Here is a 21621-nt window from a genome sequence, read left to right as displayed (position 1 = left end):
TCTTAGGAGCCTCCTTTATATATTTCTCTTCCACAACCTGCCACAAGATGTTCTCCAGAGTTACAATTCAAGACCTTTTCCTTGTTCACACACTCTCCCTGCCAGCACATCACCTGTGTCCCCACTCTTATGCACCTTCCCCCAAACTCAAACTGCCCCAACTAAGAACCTTCAATTTTCTCCATTATTTTCACAATAAAGCCCAGGCAATCTTAGAAGGCAGCTAAATGCTTTATAACTGCGTCTTAGCAAATCTTTTGAGCTTCATCCTGACCACTGATGTTCTCTGCTCCTGCTCATGCTGTTTATTTATCTCTCTCTGCTTTCCACAAAAATCTTGGAAATCCTCCAAGATCCAATTCAAATGTCACTTCTGCAAAATTTCCCTTAGCACCTTCCTCCCTGCTCCCCTGATGGAATTAGTGCCTTCGTCACAGTTCCTATAATGATTTTTTTTTTTTTTACTAGTGTAGCATTTCCCACATTTTATTACTGTCTGGTCTGGACTTATTTGTTTGTTCCCTTAAATGGTGATTTCTTGAGAGAAGTGACATTACCTTCTTTGTCTTATTATTATTCATACTACTCATCACAGTACCTTGTAGATAACTGTGTCCTCGAGAAACGTTTCTTGATTTGAATTGAACTTATTTTTCAAAGATCAGTCTTCTAATCAGGTGCAGTTGCATTGCTACTTGAAGCGAGAGTGAGAGAGAGAGAGAGAGAATCTTTGTCATCAGCTCATTGTATCTTAGCTGTATTTAGGCTTTCATACCAAAGCTCGTTTCTACTATCTATACATAATTAAACTGTGGGCAAAAAAAGATGTTCCATGCTATGTATAACCAACTCCCTGGTCAGCTAAATTCCAATGCAGAATCATCAGAAAGAATCAGAATGTCTAACCTACTATACGGGAATAAAAGGTCTACTTAATTAAGTTGGATAAGCTCTTCCATGACACCAGTGTATCATTTAGTACATTTCTTCTCCTAGGAGATTAAATAGGACCTGGATATATGTTATAATAAATGCACACAAGCTCTAATTTTGTTCAGCAAAATAAATGGTTACTTAAAACTAAGCCTGGATAGACTCAATTGTATCATGTAACTAAGCCAGACAGAAAAAAAGCCTTATTCTAGTGGTTGTAAAGTGCACTGTTTTTCTACTTTCAGCCACTCTATTTAGCCAAGATCTACTTCACTAATGATCTTTACTTCACCAATGAACAAAAAGAAGGTTGGAGGTTTTATAAAAGAAGAAATGTTACCTATTGGTTTTTCTGTTTGTTTTCTGAGACAGGGTCTGAGATAGGAATATTTAGTGGGTTTTTTTTAAAACTCAGATCATAAAGGCAACAGAAAAAAAATCTACTGTGAATGATGAAATCTCTACTGCTTAATAAGGGTGCATACAATTTATAGTATATATTTCTATTATAATAATTGATAGCATACATTGAGCAACAGCATGTATATGTTAAGCACTGGCTCAATACCTTATATGGATTATCTCATTTCCCCACAATAATCCCATGAGGTTGGAACTATTATTATCCCCATTCTATAGATGAGGCAACTGAAGGTCAAGTAACTCCCTAGTATCACAGAGCTACTAAGCTGTGAGCTATGAGTCAAAGTCTGACAATCCATAAGCAATGTGGCTAAGGAAATGTGGCCAGGCAGGTCTTACTCTTTGCTTATGCATTTTTTTCCGGCCCAGTCTTAAGATTCTTAAATCCGTAAGGACTGATGCTTTGTCAGTTATATCTACAGAAGACTTTTATCTCTTTTTGAAGTGTAAAAAGAAAAAGGAAAGGGAGAAATGCAAAGCAAGTCAAACTATATGAATGCACAGTTTTCTACTCAAGCCTTGGTTGATAGCTACAAGGTTTGTGGATAAGTGGAAGCTGTGCTCAAAGTTCTGTAGGTCTTTCACAGAGGGTCTGGCTGCATCTTAGCAGAAATAAGGCTCCTTTTTCTGGTTCTTCCCTCTGCCTTCCCAGAGGAGCTCTATAACATGGAGCCCAGGGGGCTTGAGTACAGAATTATCAAGCACTGCCATGCAATTATTGTATTTACACAGCCATTTCTTTTGTAAGCTGACATTTCTCCTTCTCTTTTTTCCAGTGTCTACCAGAAAAATTCCTCCATATTGCTTTTGAAGAGAATGAGCCAAAACATTAATGACTTATTAACCTATCCTCTTCTTAGCAGAAGTCTTGAAAACAGTACTGTGCCTTTCTATTTCCAAGATAGGCTACTTGCAAATATTTATTTACAGCGGCCAGTTATTATTATTGTGGCATAATCAGTCTGCTCCTGAGAAAGGTGGCTTCCTACATTGCGTCTCCAAGAATAAATGTTACTAACATTAACATAATCCATCTGAGGGTGTAGGAAAACAGACTCATATATTGCTTGTAGGGATACCAATCATTGGTAAAACTTTCATAGACAGCAATTTAGCATAGCTATGACATTACAAATCACATATGATCATACAGATGATTCACAAGTCATTCACTGTAGCATTATTTTGTAACAGGAAAGATCGCAGTCTAAAATAACATTCATAAGGTACCTAAATGCAAACCTAAAAAAGATTGAGAAGCTCTATGGGTAATACAGAATGATATCTAAACTCTGTTGTGGGGGGTGTTGGGGTGGGGTGGTGTGTGAGTGGATATGTGTGGCTGTTTATATACAGTACTGTGCTGGTAAATATGCAACAACCAGCCCCACAAGTGTAGATTCATAAATGTTGGTAGACAAAAAAGATGAAAATGAAACACATATTTTGGAGCTTCACTGGTACATCAATGACATGCATGATCTCTTTGCTGAATCAGATATTAATTTCAAATACTGGGAATGATATCTCCTCAATTTTTTGTTCTATTATTCACAGTGATAAACTTCGAAGTTTAATTTGTGTTATTAACATTTTTATCATCATTTTCTTAAGTCTAGATATCAACAAAAATCAATAGATAATCAACAAAACAAAAAATAGATTTTCAACAAAACAAAAAATTAAGTCCTGATTTGTATCATTTGCTGATTTCTGTGGTGGAAATACTCCCAAAATGGCCATTTTCAAGATATCAACATGTCATCATGGAATACAGAGTTGGGGACAGACACGCATACCCTCTATATGCCATTTTATAGTATTTCTACCATATGGATACAGCAGATGCAAATAATCTCAAGAGCACACATAATAGTGAAATGTAGTAAAATGATTTGGAAGTGATTAATTTTTAGTAGTTATTAGCTTTTTATTACTTATTTAACTTATTAAAGTAATAAAGTTAATTTATTTTTAAATAATGGCTGTGTTTAATAACCAGCTCACAAAATTCCTATAAATTAAACAATTGGCTCTCCTGAGTTGGTATGAGCCAGAGCCAGCATACCACTGTGTGTATAATTAATTTAAATTCAAATTAACAGATTTAATGCATTATGTATTCAAGAAACAAATATTCATTTAGCATCTACAATGCAGAATGGTGCTGCCCTCTTGGAACAGGGTCCCAGCAGAAAACAGGAAAGCACTCTGTATGCTTTTTGTTTCCTAAGAACAGAAGAAAATTCAATGAAGGGACTATTTACAAAGTGTAACAAGTTAAGGAAACACAAAGAGATGCTGACACGTCTGTGAATATATGAGAAGATATTCAGATATTAAATTGTATACTTTAAGTGGGTAAGTTGTATGACATATGAATTATATCTCCATCAAGCTGTTTTAATAAGACAGAAAGAGAGGGTGAGTCCCCCAGGACTAACTAGCAATGGCAGGGAGCCATTAACATTCATATGGCTTATGGGGCAAGAAGAGGAACAGTGTATCAGAGATCTGTGAGAGATGAAGACCCTGAGGAAGGGCTACCCAGCAAGAGCTGTGTTTAAAGAGAGACTCAGTCACTGCCCCAACTGTAGCTCTAAAGCAGAGGGAATTGGAGGGGCAGCCTGAACAGTCTCCTCTCTTGCTCTTCAATCTCCTATTGATGTCTCCCATTGGCCAAACTCAGCTATAAGTGAGAGGGCAAGGGAACTTGAGAGATGCATTTATAAATGTCAACTCCCTAGGGCATATAACAGATCCATAAGGGTGGATAATGGATCTGAGGGCAAACAGAGGAGAGTCACCACATACACACACACACACACACCACACACACACACACACAGACAGAGAGAGAGAGAGAGTTTTTGCCAATATAGTATATGTATAGAATATCTCTAGAAGAAACACAAGAAAACTATCAACACTGGTTCGCTTCAGGTAAGGAAGAGATAGAAGAACATAGGCTTTTCACTGTATAACATTTTGTGACTTTTCAATTTTGAACCATGTGAATATATTACCTATTTCAAAAAATAAATAGCATTTAAATTTAAAAAATGAAAATAAACCAAAATCAAGTGATTTTGTGGCAGTCATTAAGGCTGTTCACAAATACCCTGATTCTTCTCTCCTGAGCACAGAGTAGGATTATAGTTCTCTAACCCTGTGAAGTTAGGTGTTGGCCAATGTCTTATTTGACTAATGAAATACGAGCAGAACTAATTAACATAGGTCTAATTCAGGTAGAAGCCTTAAAAGCCAGTGCATTTATTGCCATTTTCCCATTTTCCTGCCTCAGAAGTGTGGAAGCATCTATCTAGATGGAGTTCCTGTTAACCAGGGTCTATGATTATAGGAGCACACACCCACTCTTCTACAACCACTTCATTACAATGAACATGTAGCATGAGTGAGAAATAACCATTGTTGCTTTAAATAATGAGCTTATGGGATTGTTTGTTACTATCGTATACACTAGCCTATCTTCACTGATACAGATTGACAGATGACTCCTGACATTATTTCCAAATCCAAAATACAAGGTTTTCAAGAATATTTCTATTTAGCCTCTTGTATTAAAAACAATCCACATATTTCCATCCACAGAAACATTATTGATTGTAATGATGGTACAATATTAATTTATGAATATTAATACCAAGCCTAAATTTAGCAACTTATATCAGAGCTCAAAAATACACACCTTTGGCCAGGTGTGGTGGCTCATGCCTGTAATCCCAACACTTTGGGAGCCGAGGCAGGCAGATCACCTAAGGTCACAAGACCAGCCTGGCCAACATGGTGGAACCCCATCTCTACTAAAAATACAAAAAATTGTCAGGCATGGTGGTGCACACCTGTAATTCTAGCTACTTGGGAGGCTGAGGCAGGAGAATTGCTTGAACCTGGGAGGTGGAGGTTGCAGTGAGCCGAGATTCTATCACTGCACTCCAGCCTGGGCAACAGAGCAAGACTCTGTCTCAAAACAAAACAAAACAAACAAAACAAAAAAACAAAACACACCTTTTGACCAAGCAATTTACTCCTAAAAATTAATTCTAATGAAATAGACAACAATAATGATGAAATTTTATTGAAAGGTTGTTATACCAAGGTACTGTTCTAAGTGCTTTGTATAAATTAACTTAGAATATTTATAAGCAATCTATGATACATAACCTATTATTATTACCTATTTGTATTACACTTTTATACAATAAGAATGAGGCTTAGAGATATTAAGAAACTTATAAAAATTCTGTAAACTATCAGGTAGAGTATTTGGAATTTTCATCTATCAGCTTGACTCCAGAGCCCATGCTTTCACCACTATGGATATAATTTACTGCTACTCTTTTTTTTTTTTTTTTTTTTGCGATGGAGTTTTGCCCTTGTTGCCCAGGATGGATTGCAGTGGCGCGATCTTGGCTCACTGCAATCTCTGCCACCTGGTTCAAGCGATTCTCCTGCCTCAGCCTCTGAGTAGCTGGAGATTACAGGCGCCTGTCACCATGCCCAGCTAATTTTTTGTTTGTTTTTTTTTTTTTTTGATACAGAGTCTCGCTGTGTCACCCAGGCTGGAGTGCAGTGGCGCAATCTCGGCTCGCTGCAAGCTCCGCCTCCCGGGTTCATGCCATTCTCCTGCCTCAGCCTCTCCGAGTAGCTGGGACTATAGGCGCCCCGCCACTACGCCCAGCTAATTTTTTTGTATTTTTAGTAGAGACGGTGTTTAACCATCTTGGCCAGGCTGGTCTTGAACTCCTGACCTTGTGATCCAACAGCCTCGGCCTCCCCAAAGTGCTGGGATTACAGGAGTGAGCCACTGCGCCTGGCCTACTGCTACTTCTTAAATAGACGTATGTTAATCATAGCATTGCTTTAGAATAACAAAAAGAGGGAAATAACTGTAATGTCTAAGTGTGAGAGAGAGTGTTGAATCAATTGTGGTAGCACTTTGTGATAGAATACTACACATGCACAGTCATTTTTAAAAATCACGGCCGGGTGCAGTGGCTCACGCTTGTAATCCCAGCACTTTGGAGGCCGAGGTGGGCGGATCACGAGGTCAGGAGATCGAGACCACGGTGAAACCCCGTCTCTACTAAAAATACAAAAAAATTAGCAGGGCGTGGTGGCGGGCGCCCTGTAGTCCCAGCTACTCGGAGAGGCTGAAGCAAGAGAATAGCGTGAACCCGGGAGGCGGAGCTTGCAGTGAGCCGAGATTGCGCCACTGCACTCCAGCCTGGGCGACAGAGCGAGACTCTGTCTCAAAAAAAAAAAAAAAAAAAAAAAAATCGCAAGAGACACATGAAAAGATATTGTGTTGGCAAAGATGTGGAGAAAAGGGCACCTTTGTACACTGTTGGTGGGATTGTAAATTAATACAGCCATTCTGGAAAACAAGATGGAGGTTCCTTGAAAACTGAAAACCATATGATCCAGCAATCCCCCGTCTAGGTCTGTATTCAAAGGAACTGAAATCAGTATGTGGAAAAGATGTCCACACTTCCATGTTCATTGAAGTGTCGAAATCAAATAAAATATAGAGATAAATTGCTAATTCAAAACATTTTCTTTGGGAAGCAAGAATTGTAGTTCAGGACATACACATAGATGGTTGATCTTCCCTGAGTATGCCTGAAGAACAAAAAAGAAGGTTGGAGGTTTTATAAAAGAAGAAATGTTACTTTTTGTTTTTCTGTTTATTTTCTAATACAGGGTCTGACTCTGTCACCCAGGCTGGAGTGCAGTGGTGTCATCATGGCTCACTGCAGCCTTGACCTCCCTAGGCTCAGGTGCTCTTCCCATTACAGCTTCCAAGTAGCTGGGATTACAGGTGCATGCCACCACACTGGCTAATTTTCATATTTTTTTGTAGAGATGGGGTTTGCCATGTTGCCCAGGCTGGTCTCCAATTCCTGAGCTCAAGCGATCCACCAGCCTTGGCCTCCCAAAGTGCTGGGATTACAGGCTGAACCGCTACACCCAGCCCCTACTTAATTGCGTTGAAAGAACATTCACTGGCACTAGTAAGGTTCTAGGGAGCTGGTGAGCTCTGACTGGTGAGTGAAAGTGGGGGGTAAAACTAATCTTAGAGTTGCAGCAGGTTGAGTAGCCATTAGGTAAAACTGGTTTCAGGTTACAGCAGGCAGTTTCAGCAGCCAGGTTTGCAGAGAATTACATTCTTGGAGCAATGTTATGTGCCCTGAGTACCTTGACTCTGTTTTAGTTGGGTATGACAAGGGTGACCTATTAAATAGTTTGCATAATCAACTTTCACAGCAACATTATTAACAATAGCCAAAGTGGAGGTGGCTGGCAAGATGGCCAAATAGGAGCTGCTCTGGTCTGCAGCTCCCAGCAAGATCAATGCAGAAGGCAGGTGATTTCTGCATTTCCAACTGAGGTACCCAGCTCATTTCATTGGACTGGTTAGACAGTGGGTGCAGCCCATGGAGGGTGAGCCAAAGCAGGGTGGGCATCGCCTCACCTGGGAGCATAAGTGGTCAAGGAGCTCCCTCCCCTAGCCAAGGGAAGCCTTGAGGGACTGTGCCGTGAGGAATGGTGCATTCTGACTCAGATACTGTGCTTTTCACATGGTCTTCGCAACCAGTGGACGAGGAGATTCCCACAGGTGCCCACACCACAAGGGCCCTGGATTTCAAGCACAAAACTGGGTGGCTATTTGAGCAGACACCAAGCTATCTGCAGGAATTTTTTTTTCCATACCCCGGGGATGCTGGAACGCCAGCGAGATAGAACCATTCACCACTCTGGAAAGGGGGCTGAAGCCAGGGAGCCAAGTGGTCTAGCTCAGTGGATTGCATCCCCATGGAGCCCAGCAAGCTAAGATACACTGGCTTGAAATTCTTGCTGCCAGCATAGCAGCCTGAAGTCGACCTGGACGCTTGAGCTTGCTGGGTGGAGGGCATCCATCATTACTGAGGCATGAGCAGGCAGTTTTCCCCTCACAGTGTAAATAAGCCACTGGGAAGTTCGAACTGGGTGTAGCATACCACAGCTCAGCAAAGCCACTGTAGCCAGACTGCCTCTCTAGATTCCTCCTCTCTGGGCAGGACATCTCTGAAAGAAAGGCAGCAGCCCTAGTCAGGGGCTTATAGATAAAACTCCTATCTCCCTGGGACAGAGCACCTAGCGAAAGGGGCCGCTATGGCCACAGCTTCAGCAGACTTAAGCATTCCTGCCTGCTGGCTCTGAAGAGAGCAGCAGATCTCCCAGCACAGCACTCAAGCTCTATTAAGGGACAGACTGCCTCCTCAGCTGGGTCCCTGACCCTGTGCCTCCTGACTGGGAGACACCTCCCAGCAGGGGTTGACAGATACCTCATATAGGAGAGCTCTAGCTGGCATCTGGCAGGTCCCCCTCTGGGAGAAAGCTTCCAGAGGAAGGAACAAGCAGCAATCTTTGCTGTTCCGCAGACTCTGCTGGTGATACACAGGCAACCATGGTCTGGAGTGGACCTCCAACAAACTCTAGCAGACTTGCAGCAGAGGAGCCTGACTGTTAGAAGGAAAATTAACAAACAGAAAGGAATAGCATCAACATCAACAAAAAGATGTCCACACAAAAACCCCATCCAAAGATCACCACCATCAAAGACCAAAGGTAGATAAATCCATGAAGATGAGGAAAAGACAGCACGAAAATGCTGAAAATTCCAAAGCCACTGAAAATTCCAAAAGCCACTGAAAAATGCTGAAAATTCCAAAAGCCAATTCCAAAAGGCCTCTTCTCCTCCAAAGGATCACAACACCTCACCAGCAAGGGAACAAAGCTGGATGGTGAATGAGTTTGACAAATTGACAGAAGTAGGCTTCAGAAGGTGGGTAATAAACTCCTCCAAGCTAATGGAGCATGTTCTAACCCAATGCAAGGAAGTTAAGAACCTTGTAAAAAGGTTAGCGGAATTGCTAACTAGAATAACCAGTTTAGAGAAGAACATAAATCACCTGATGGAGCTGAAAAACACAGCACGAGAACTTTGTGAAGCACACACAAGTATCAATAGCTGAATCAATCAAGCAGAAGAAAGGATATCAGAGATTAAAGATCAACTCCATGAAATAAAGTGTGAATACAAGATTAGAGAAAAAAGAATCCAAAGGAATGAATAAAGTCTTCAAAAATATGGGGCTATGTGAAAAGACCAAACCTACGTTTGATTGGTGTACCTGAAAGTGACGGGGAGAATGGAACCAAGTTGCAAAACACTCTTCAGGATATTATCCAGGAGAACTTCCCCAACCTAGCAAGGCAGGCCAACATTCATATTCAGGAAATACATAGAACACCACAAAGATACTCCTTGAGAAGAGCAACCGCAAGACAATCGTCAGATTCACCAAGGTTGAAATGAAGGAAAAAATGTTAAGGGCAGCCAGAGAGAAACGTGGGTTACCCACAGAAAGAAGCCCATCAAACTAATAGCAGATGTCTCTGCAGAAACTCTACAAGCCAGAAGAGAGTGGGAGCTAATATTCAACATTTTTAAAGAAAAGAATTCTTAACCCAGAATTTTATATCCAGCCAAACTAAGCTTTGTAAGCGAAGGAGAAATAAAATCCTTTACAGACAAGCAAATGCTGAGAGATTTTGTCACCACCAGGCCTGTCTTCCAAGAGCTTCTGAAGGAAGCACTAAACAGGGAAAGGAACAACCGGTACCAGCCACTGCAAAAACATGCCAAATTGTAAAGACCATTAAAACTATGAAGAAACTGCATCAACTAACAGGCAAATAACCAGTTAGCATCATAACAACAGGATCAAATTCACACATAATAATATTAAACTTAAATGTAAATGGGCTAAATGCCCCAATTAAAAAACACAGACTGGCAATTGGATAAAGAGTCAAGACCTATTGGTGTGCTGTATCCAGGAGACTCATGCCACATGCAAAGACACACATAGGCTCAAAATAAAGGGATGGAGGAAGATTTACCAAGCAAATGGAAAGCAAAACAAACAAACAAACAAAAAAACAACCAGGGGTTGCAATCCTAGTCTCTGATAAAACAGACTTTAAACCAAGAAAGATCAAAAGAGACAAAGAAGGCCATTACATAATGGTAAAGGGATCAACTCAACAAGAAGAGCTAACTGTCCTAAATGCACCCAATACAGGAGCACCCAGATTCATAAATCAAGTTCTTAGAGACCTACAAAGAGACTTAGACTCCCACACAATAATAGTGGGAGACTTTAACACCCCACTGTCAATACTAGACAGATCAATGAGACAGAAAATTAACAAGGATATCCATGACTTGAACTCAGTTCTGGACCAAGCGGATCTAATAGACATCTACAGAACTCTCCACCCAAATCAACAGAATATACGTTCTTCTTAGCACCACATCACACTTATTCTAAAATTGACCACATAATTGGAAGAAAAACATTCCTCAGCAAATGCAAAAGAATGGAAATCATTAGAATCAAATTAGAACTCAGGATTAAGAAACTCCCTCAAAACTGCACAATTACATGGAAACTGAACAACCTGCTCCTGAATGACTACTAGGTAAATAACAAAATTAAGACAAAAATAAATAAGTTCTTTGAAACCAATGAGAACAAGGACACAATGTACCAGAATCTCTGTGACACAGCTACAGCAGTACTTAGAAGGAAATTTACAGCACTAAATGCCCACAGGAGAAAGCAGGAAAGATCTAAAATCAACACCCTGACATCACAATTAAAAGAACTAGAGAAGCAAGAGCAAACAAATTCAAAAGCTAGCAGAAGACAAGAAATAACTAAGATCAGAGCCGACCTGAAGGAGATAGAGACACGAAAAACCCTTCAAAAAAATCAATGAATCCAGGAGCTGCTTTTTTGAAAAGATTAACAAAAAATAGACTGCTAGCCAGACTAATAAAGAAGAAAAGAGAGAAGAATCAAACAGACACAATAAAAAATATAAAGGGTATATCACCACTGATCCCAAAGAAATACAAAATACCATCAGAGAATACTATAAACACCTCCATGAAAATAAACCAGAAAATCTAGAAGAAATGGATACATTCCTGGACACTTACACCATCCCAAGACTAAACCAGGAAGAATTTGAATCCCTGAATAGACCAACAAGTTCTGAAATTTAGGCAGTAACTAATAGCCTACCAACCAAAAAAAGCCCAGGACCACATGGATTCACAGCTGAATTCTACCAGAGGTACAGAGAAGAGATGGTACCATTCCTTCTGAAACTATTCCAAACAACAGAAAAAGAGGGAATCCTCCCTAATTCATTTTATGAGGCCAGCATCATACTGATTCCAAAACCTGGCAGAGACACAACAAAAAAAGAAAATTTCAGGCCAATATCCCTGATGAACATCAATGCAAAAGTCCTCAATAAAATACTGGCAAACAGAATCCAGCAGCACATCAAAAAGCTTATCCACCACGATCAAGTCAGCTTCATCCCTGGGATGCAAGGCTAGTTTAACATATGCATATTGATAAATGCATCCATCACACAAACAGAACCAATGAGAAAAACCACGATTATCTTAACAGATGCAGAAAAGGCCTTCGATAAAATTCAACACCCCTTCATGCTAAAAATACTGAATAAACTAGGTATCGATGGAACATATCTCAAAATAATAACAGCTATTTAGGACAAACCCACAGCCAATATCATACTGAATGGGCAAAAGCTGGAAGGAAGCATTCCCTTTGAAAACTGGCACAAGACAAGGATGCCCTCTCATGCCACTCCTACTCAACACAGCGTTGGAAGTTCTGGCCAGGACAATCAGGCAAGAGAAAGAAATAAAGGGTATTCAAATAGGAAGAGAGGAAGTCAAATTGTCTCTGTTTGCAGATGACATGATTGCATATTTAGAAAACCCCATCGTCTCGGCCCAAAATCTCCTAAAGCTGATAAGCAACTTCAGCAAAGTCTCAGGGTACAAAATCAGTGTGCAAAAATCACAAGCATTCCTATACACCAATAATAGACAGACAGCCAAATCATGAGCACACTCCCATTTACAATTGCTACAAAGAGAATTAAATACCTAGAATACAACTTACAAGGATTGTGAAGGACCTCTTCAAGGAGAACTACGAACCACTGCTCAAGGAAATAAGAGAGGACACAAACAAATGGAAAAACATTCCATGCTCATGGATAGGAAGAATCAATATTGTAAAAATGGCCATACTGCCCAAAGTAATTTATAGATTCAGTGCTCTCCCCATCAAACTACCATTGACTTTCTTCACAGAATTAGAAAAAAAGCTATCTTAAATTTCATATGGAATCCAAAAAGAGCCTGTATAGCCAAGATAATCCTAAGTAAAAAAACAAAGCTGGAGGCATCACACTACCTGACTTCAAACTATACTACAAGGATACATTAACCAAAACAGCATGGTACTGGTACCAAAACAAATATATAGACCAATGGAACAGAACAGAGGCCTCAGAAATAACACCAACAATCTGATCTTTGACAAACCTGACAAAAACAAGCAATGGGGAAAGGATTCCCTATTTAATAAACGGCGTTGGGAAAACTGGCTAGCCATATGCAGAAAACTGAAAATGGACCCCTTCCTTACACCTTATACAAAAATTAATTCAAAATGGATTAAAGACTTAAACGTAAGACCTAAAGCCATAAAAACCCTAGAAGTTTTATGCCTGAATGGCAATACCATTCAGGACATAGGCATGGGCAAAGACTTTATGACTAAAACACCAAAAGCAATGGCAACAAAAGCCAAAATTGTCAAATGGGATCTAATTAAAATAAAGAGCTTCGGCACAGCAAAATAAACTATCACCAGAGTGTACAGGCAACCTACAGAATGGAAGAAAATTTTTGCAATCTATCCATCTGACAAAGGGCTAATATCCAGACTTTACAAACAACTTAAACAAATTTACAAGAAAAAAAAAACAAACTATTCCATCAAAAAGTAGGTGAAGGATATGAACAGATACTTCTCAAAAGAAGACATTTATGCGGCCAACAAACATATGAAACAAAGCTCATCATCACTGGTCATTAGAGAAATGCAAATCAAAACCACAATGAGATACCATCTTACACCAGTTAGAATGGCAATCGTTAAAAAGTCAGGAAACAACAGATGCTGGAGAGGATGTGAAGAAATAGGAACACTTTTACACTTTTGGTGGGAGTGTAAATTAGTTCAACCATTGTGGAAGACAGTGTGGCAATTCCTCAAGGATCTAGAATCAGGAATACCATTTGACCCAGCAATACCACTACTGGGTATATACCTAAAGGATTATAAATCATTCTACTATAGAGACACACGCACACATATGTTTATTGCAGCACTATTCACAATAGCAAAGACTTGGAATCAACCCAAATGCCCATCAATGATAGACTGGATAGATAAAATATGGCACTTACATACCATGTAATACTACGCAGCCATAAAAAAGGATGAGTTCATGTCCTTTGCGGGGACATGGGTGAAGCTGGAAACCATCATTCTCAGCAAACTAACACAGGAACAGAAAACTAAACACCACATGTTCTCACTCATAAGTGGGTATTGAACGATAAGAACACATGGACACAGGGAGGGGAACATCACACACTGGGACCTGTCAGGAGGTGGGGACTAGGGGAGGAGTAGCATTAGGAGAAATACCTAATGTAGATGACAGGTTGATGGGTGCAGCAAACCACCATGGCACATGTATACCTATGTAACAAACCTACACGTTCCGCACATGTATCCCAGAACTTAACGTATAATAAAAACCAAAACCAAACAAACAAAAAATAGCCACAACATGGAAACATCCAGAGTATCCATCAACAGATGAGTGAGTTTTAAAATGTGGTATATATACACAATAGAATACTATTCATCCTAAAAAAAAAAATAGGAAATTCTGTCATTTGTAACAATATGGATGAACTAGAGGACATTATGCTAAGTGAAATAATCCAGGCACAGAAAGACAAATACCATATGATCTCACCTATTTGTGAAGTCTAAAAAAATCAAACTCACAGAAGTAGAGGGTAAGGCCAGGTGCGGTGACTCACGCCCGTAATCCCAGCACTTTGGGAGGCTGAGGCAGGCAGATCACTTGAGGCTGGGAGTTCAAGGCCAGCCTCACCAACATTCTGAAACCCTGTCTCTACTAAAAATACAAAAATTAGCTGGGTGTGGTGTCATACACCTGTAATCCCAGGTACTCAGGAGGCTGAGGCACAAGAATTGCTTGAATCCAGGAGACGGAGGTTGCAGTGAACCGAGATCTCACTAGAGGCCAGTGGGGGTGGAGGTGGTGGGGAAAGGAGAGGGGTTGGTCAAGTGGTACAAAGTTTCAGCTAGGAGTAATAAGTTCTAGTAATCCATTATTGCATAGCCTGGTGACCATAGTTAGTAATACTTTATTATATATTTCAAAACAGCTAAAAAAAGGAGGATTTTTAATGTTCTCACCATGAACGAAAAATGTTTACAATACATAAAATGTTTACAATACAAAAAATACTTTTCTTAAAGCAAAAATACTTTACTTACTGTACTTCCCATTATTCAAAAAATAGATGCATAAACAATAGTCTAGAAAGCTATATCTAGATAGTAGGATCTTGCACGATTCTTTCTTTGAAGTACCTACATGTGTTTTCTGATTTGGTACAACAACATGTATAAATTCTATATATGAACGTGCCACACCAAGCTCACGGGGTAGATACTGAAACTAGATCTCACAACAGCTGCTTTATTTGGTAAGTGATCTCAAGGAATAGGAGAGGGGAGGTGGAAGAGTGACACTGGGCTGGAAGGAAAGCCAAATCAAGGATGGGTTATAAAGCTGACCACCACCACGGGAAACTGAGGTGTTCTTTCTAGAAATCCTTGCAAACAGCCATATAGAATGAACCTCATCATTGTCTGCCTGAGGGAGATAAGATGGAAGGATTTATCCACGGCTTCCCTCCCCACTGGTCAAGGGTGTTCAGTTCCTCCTATTTCAAGGTTTGCACGTTTGACAGAAGGGCTAAGAAGGCTGCTGCAGGTGTCCCACTGACTACAGCAGAGAAGCCTCAGGGCAGAAAACAACAGCTTGACAGAGCAGCTGGAGTGAGCTGCTGAAATGTAACTGAAGTGAAAAGGAGGAGGTGAGAGGGTGAGCATACATGCACCTTATATAATATAATGTTGTGTAACATTAGAGATGGAAATATCTAGTTTTTCAAGCTGTGATTTTCTTGTTAATTAGAATGTTATAAGTCCCATGAGTAAGAGCAATTGTAATAGAAAAGGCCAAATGGAAGCCCCTGAAACTGCCAAACCCCCATCCAGCCAAGATAGTAAATAAAAACCATATCACATCTCCAAGGGACATAGAAGAGATTAGAGCCACCCTCAAAGATTTAAAGGATGCAAGGGTAGTTGTTCCCGTTGAGTTACCATTCTGGCATCTATAAAAACCAGATGGTAAATGACTGTGTACTTCTTTAGTTTAACAAAGGAGTAGTCCCAATTGCAGCTACTGCACTGGGTGTGATATCTTTACTAGAGAAGATTAACACAGCCTCTAGTATGTAGTATGCCATCATTGATCTGATGAAAATAGTCTTTTCATACCAATCAAAAAAGAGGATCAGTGCAGTTTGCATTAGCAGGAAATGACAATGGTATAAATTCACAGGATTGCCCCAGGACTATATTAGTTCTTCTCTTATTTTCTGTCATAGGGATCTGTACTATCTGGTCATTTCACAAAAATTATATTGGTCTACTATTTTGAGGATACATGATAATGAGCAAGATGTGGCATGTACTGTAGATGCCTTAATAGATATGTATAATCCAGAGGGCACAACATTAACCCTATGAAGATCCAGAGGCCTGCCAGATTAGGACAGGAGATGTATTGATGGCCCCTTCAAAGTAAAAAGTAGTTTGCTGCATCTTTCACTGCCTACTTGTAAGAAAGAAGCACACCACTTGTTAGGCTCCTTTGGTTTTGCTTGCAGAACATTCCACACTGGTGGAATGCAGCTCCTGGCAGGCTACTGGGCCCCTATAGGCTGAGGACCTCACCACGGGACACCAAGTGGCCATGTGGCCAGAACAGCTCATCATAAGCCAGATGATCTCAAAGCCCCAAGTTACAAGGATAGGTGGGCTCAGCCAGAATCTACTGTAAGAGAGAAGCAGTACACTGGAGAATGTGCTTGAGCAGGTGCACAAGGCACAGATGAGCTGCAGGAAAGGTGGCCAGGCTCCCTGAGCCCCCTGCTGTGGCACTGACTGACATCTCTTCCTTGGCTCTCACCCATGACTTCATGGTGGTTTTCTATGACTAGCTAACAGAGGAGAGGAACTCAAGCTTGACTCACAGACAGGTCAGCTTGGTGAAGTTGGTAGGCATTGATAATGGACTGATGCCCACAACACTCCCATTCACAAGTGACCTTGAAAGACCATGGTGTGGGCAAAGACAGCAGTGAGGCAAATCCTCTCAAAGGAAAAGCCATTTTAAAAAAAATATGAAATTGCCTTTGTATACATTTATGTATTAACATTCTTATGTGTATTACCTCTACTTGCAGATTTATATAGGGCTTACAAATATTTTTATTGAGTATTGTTTAAGTGATCTGGATTTAAATCACACCATCAGTTTAAAAAAAAATAGGCATTTTGATGTTATTATTAACAATGTTGGCTAGGTGTAGTGGCTCACTCCTGTAATCCCAGCACTTTGGGAGGCCGGGAAGTTGGGAGGATCTCTTGAGCCCAGGAGTTTGAGACCAGCCCAGGCAACATAGCGAGACCTAGTCTGTACAAAAAAAAATTTTTAATTAGCCAGGTGTGATGGTGCATGCCTGTAGTCCCAGCTACTTGGGAGGCTGAGGTGAGAGGATTGCTTCAGCTGGGGAGGTTAAGGCTGCAGTGAGCCGTGATCACACCACTGCACTCCAGCCTGGGCAACAGTGTGAGACCTTGTCTCAAAAAACAAACAAAAACAATGTCAGTAGGAAAGAACAGAAGGAGAAGACTTCTAAGACCATATGGAAATCATGCATAAGAAATAATAGGCTCTTAGGGAACTCTATTATTATTGCCTCAGCAAAGGGAGATTTGGTAAGCCTTGGCAAAACAACAAGAAGCCAAATTGAAATAGGAGAAAGACAACAGCATTTCAGAAACAAACAAACGCAGCTTTGTGTCAAGGCTCTGTTGCTTCCTGAGAGTATGACTTTGGAAAAGTTATTTAACCTCTCTGGACCTCAGGTTCCTCCTTTGTAAAATGAGACTGATGATATCTTAACTAGGTTCTTGACGGGCATGCCAAGTACAGTTGTACAGCCTGTGAACAAAGGAACCTAGTGGAAGAGGTGAGAAGGGACTAGCATCTCACCTGAGCTCAGATCACTGGGCAGCATCTATCCTGCAGGAGTTCTGTTTATAGTTTGCACAAGGCCCCTGTAGGTTACCTCAGGCCTAGTTGTTCTAAGGATTTAAGAGACATCACATTTGTAAAGCACTTAGTAAGCAGCAATCAATGGCAGCTGCTATCATATTCTGTCAGTTACTGAAAACCTACACTGCAAACAGAAGTCAGGACCCAGCTCTGTGTGATAGAGACGGCCACAACAGGAAGTGCAGGTCTCTGACAGAGTCGCTTCCCCAGGGACTCTAAAGGACCTAAGAGCAGGGACCTGTCTTACTCACCTCTGATGTTCCGGGCAGTTAGCAGACCATAAATTTTTGTTGAGTGATTGAGTAAATAGAAGGATCCTCTTCCTTTTTGTTTTTGAAAAAGTAACAGTAATAAAAACATATTTGAAAATATTTGCTTGGATGCGTTCTTGAGCACCTTCTTCTCCTATGTTGGTTTTCAGTTCACCAGTTCTCAGACTGAGTTTTCTCGTTTTAAGGCCACTTACAGGGTAAATTTAGGTCTGTGCTCAGAGTATGTCACTTCACTGTCTTACATTTAGAAAGAGAATCCTCAAATAATGAAACCAAGCAATAACAACTCCACAGACTCTCCAAGCTTGTTCTTTGTCATGTTTGCCATGTAATCAAACTTTCAGCCCCACAGAAGTGGAACTAAACCACCCATAATGTTACACTGATCAAACTTAAGTCTGATTTCTTTAGAGTCTTTCCGCTGACCCTTGTCTCTTCCTTTCTTTTAGATTACTGAATGAGTCTGGCTCTTTAACTTACGCTTACTGAACTCTATGATTGCTGAGGACAGCAACTAGGACTGGAAGAAATTGTCTGCCTAGATAAGTGGTAGAAAAGCCCTCTCATGGTCCCACCCAGACTCTTTCTTATCTTCCAATGTGCACTGGAGACTCAAACCACACCATGACCCCGTTAGCAGCATAGGGAGGTTCCAGAATGGTCCTCTTCAGTGATAAAGAGGGAACGCATCTGAGGTATCATGGAAACTGTCTTCCCCTAAACAAAACTTGCAATGGAATCTAGCAAAATAATCTTCTCAGTTTAACAAATTTAATTTTTCTATAGTTGCCTCTGAGTTAGGCAACTAGCTCTAAAATATGATGTGATGCGATAAAATGCAATATGCCTTGCTAATATGGGTCACTTATTCTGTTTGTGTCCTACCCCTGTTCCACTGCTGGGTTGAATCCCTCACTTTCTCTTAGTTCACCAGTGACTAGCCTCATTAACTTGTCAGAATTAAACTTCACGTGTTGTGCTGCTAGTTGTTTTTTTTTTTTTCTTTAACACAACCTATTTTTATTTCTTTTTAAGAAATTCAACTTTGATTTTAGATTCATGGGGTACATATGCAGGCTTGTTCCACTGGTATATTGCATGAGCATGATGCTGAGGTGTGGGGTACGATTGACCCCTTCACCCATGTAGTGAGGATAGTATCCAATAGGTAGTTTTCCAGCCCTTGCCCCTCTCCCTTCTTCCCCATTCTTGGAGTTCCCAGTATCTATTGTTCTTATGTTTGCATCCATGTGTACCCAATATTTAGCTCCCACTTATAAGTAAGAACATGTGATATTTGGTTTTCTGTTCCTGTGTTAATTCTCTTAGAATAATGGCCTCCAGCTGCATCCTTGTTGCTACAAAGGACATGATTTCATTCTTTTTGTGGCTGCATAGTATTCCATGGTGTATAAGTACCACATTTTCTTTAACCAATCCACCATGGATGAGCACCTAGGTTGATTTCATGTCTTTGCTATTGTGAATAGTGCTGTGATGGACATACAAGTGCATGTGTCTCTTTGGTAGAACGATTTCTTTTCCTTTGGGTATATACTCAGTAATGGGATTTCTGGGTTGAATGGTAGCTCTGTTTTAAGTTATTTGAGAAATCTCCAAAATGCTTCCCATAGTGGCTGAACTAATTTATTAATACATTCCTATCAGCAATGTGTAAGTGTTCCTTTTTCTCTGAAGCCTTGTCAGCATCTATTATTTTTTTACTTTTTATAATAGCCATTCCAACTGGTGTGAGATGGTATTTATTGTGGTTTTGATTTGCATTTCTCTGATGATCAGTCATGATGAGCACTTTTTAATGTTTGTTGGCTACCTGTATGTCTTCTTTTGAGAAGTGTCTGTTCATGTCCTTTGCTCATTTTTTAATGGAGTTGTTTTTTTGCTTGTTGACATGTTTAAGTTCCTTATAGATTCTGGATATTAGACCTTTGTTGGATGCATAGTTTGTGAAAATTTTCTCCCATTTCTGTAGGTTGCCTGTTTACTCTGTTGATAATTTCTTTTGTTAGGCAGAAGCTCTTTAGTTTAATTAGGTCCCATTTGTCAATTTTTGGTTTTGTGACTGCTTTTGAGGTCTTAGCCATAAATTCTTTGCCCAGGCTGATGTCCGGAATGGTATTTCCTAGATTTTTTTTCTGGGGTTTTTATAGTTTGAGTTCTTACATTTAAATATTTGATCAGTCTTGAGTTAATTTTTATACATGGTGACAGGTAGGGATCTAGTTTTATTCTTCTGCATATGACTAGCCAGTTATCCTAGCATCATTATTAAAGGCAGTCCTTTCCCCATTGCTTATTTTTGTCAGCTTTGTCAAAGATCAATTGGTTATAGGTGTATGATTTTATTTCTGGGTTCTCTATTCTGTTCCATTGGTCTGTGTGTCTGTTTTTGTACCAGTGCCATGCTGTTTTGGTTACTGTAGCCTTATAGAATAATTTGAAGTCAGGTAAAGTGATGCCTCTGGCTTTGTTGTTTTTGCTTAGGATTGCTTTGGCGATTCGGGATCTTTTTTGGTTCCAAGTGAATTTTAGAATAGTTTTTTTCTAATTCTTTGAAAAATGACATTGGTAGTTTGATAGGAATAGTGTTGACTCTGTAGATTGATTTGGGCAATATAGCCATTTTAACAATATTGATTCTTCCAATTCATGAGCAAGAAATGTTTTTCCATTTGTTTGTGTCATCTCTGATTTCTTTCAGCAGTGTTCTGTAGTTCTCCTAGAGATTTTTCACCTCCTTGGTTAAAGCTGTATCCCTAGGTATTTTATTTTTTGTGGCTATTGTAAATGGGATTGCATTTTTGATTTGGCTTGAACATTACTGGTGTATAAAAATGCTACTGATTTTGTACATTGGTTTTGTATCCAAACAACTTTACTGAAGTTGTTTATCAGTTCCAGGAGCCTTTGGCAGAGTCTTCAGGGTTTTCTAGGTATAGAATCATATCGTCAGGGAAAAGAGAGAGTTTGACTTCTTTTCCTATTTGGATGCCTTTTATTTCTTTCTCTTGTTTGATAGCTCTGGCTAGGACTTCCAGTACTATGTTGAATAGGAGTGGCGAGAGTGGGCATTTTTGTCTTGTTCCAGTTCTTAAAAGGAATGCTTCCGGCTTTTGCCCAGTCAGAATGATATTGGCGGTAGGTCTGTCATGGATGGCTCTTACTATTTTGAGGTATGTTCCTTCGATAGTGCTGTTTGTTTTAAACAGTGTAGAGAACTCCAGTCCCTGTAACTGTAACAGCAAAATTTCCCACAGAAGACCAGCCTCAGTGAGCATAAGAAGGGGCCTTTGTTCTTCCTCAAAACAACTAATCCCTCTTGTAAATAGGCCTGCCATCCAACCCCGGAGACTTCTAAAGAGTTTTGTCCTTGGAACTTTCTTTAGTTCCTCCGAGCATGTTTCATTGTAACAGGTCTTCCGCTGGTTTTAACTGCCTATTTTGAGGTTGCTTTTAGGACAGCTGCTTTTAAGTTAATCTT

At 40.1% G+C, this 21621-nt stretch overlaps 1 protein-coding gene across 2 annotated transcripts in view; it reads right to left on the bottom strand.

Annotated features, from left to right (window-relative positions):
* Positions 1–295: 295 nt before the first annotated feature.
* LOC101176699 (liprin-beta-1-like) overlaps positions 296–21621 on the bottom strand; it is a 37066-nt gene continuing 15740 nt past the window's right edge. The window contains exon 6 of one of the 2 annotated variants that reach the window (XM_030809058.1): positions 296–694. In XM_030809058.1, coding sequence (XP_030664918.1) covers positions 648–694 — 47 coding nt within the window. In that variant the 3' untranslated portion in view covers positions 296–647. The remainder of the gene's footprint in view (positions 695–21621) is intronic. The other variant, XM_030809059.1, reaches the window with a different exon arrangement.

The sequence above is a fragment of the Nomascus leucogenys genome, unplaced genomic scaffold, assembly GCF_006542625.1.
Source record: "Nomascus leucogenys isolate Asia unplaced genomic scaffold, Asia_NLE_v1 000234F_39871_qpd_obj, whole genome shotgun sequence".
NCBI classification, from domain to species: Eukaryota; Metazoa; Chordata; class Mammalia; order Primates; family Hylobatidae; genus Nomascus; species Nomascus leucogenys.
Note: the sequence above shows the minus strand (reverse complement) of the source record. Positions and strands in the feature narration are given on the sequence as shown.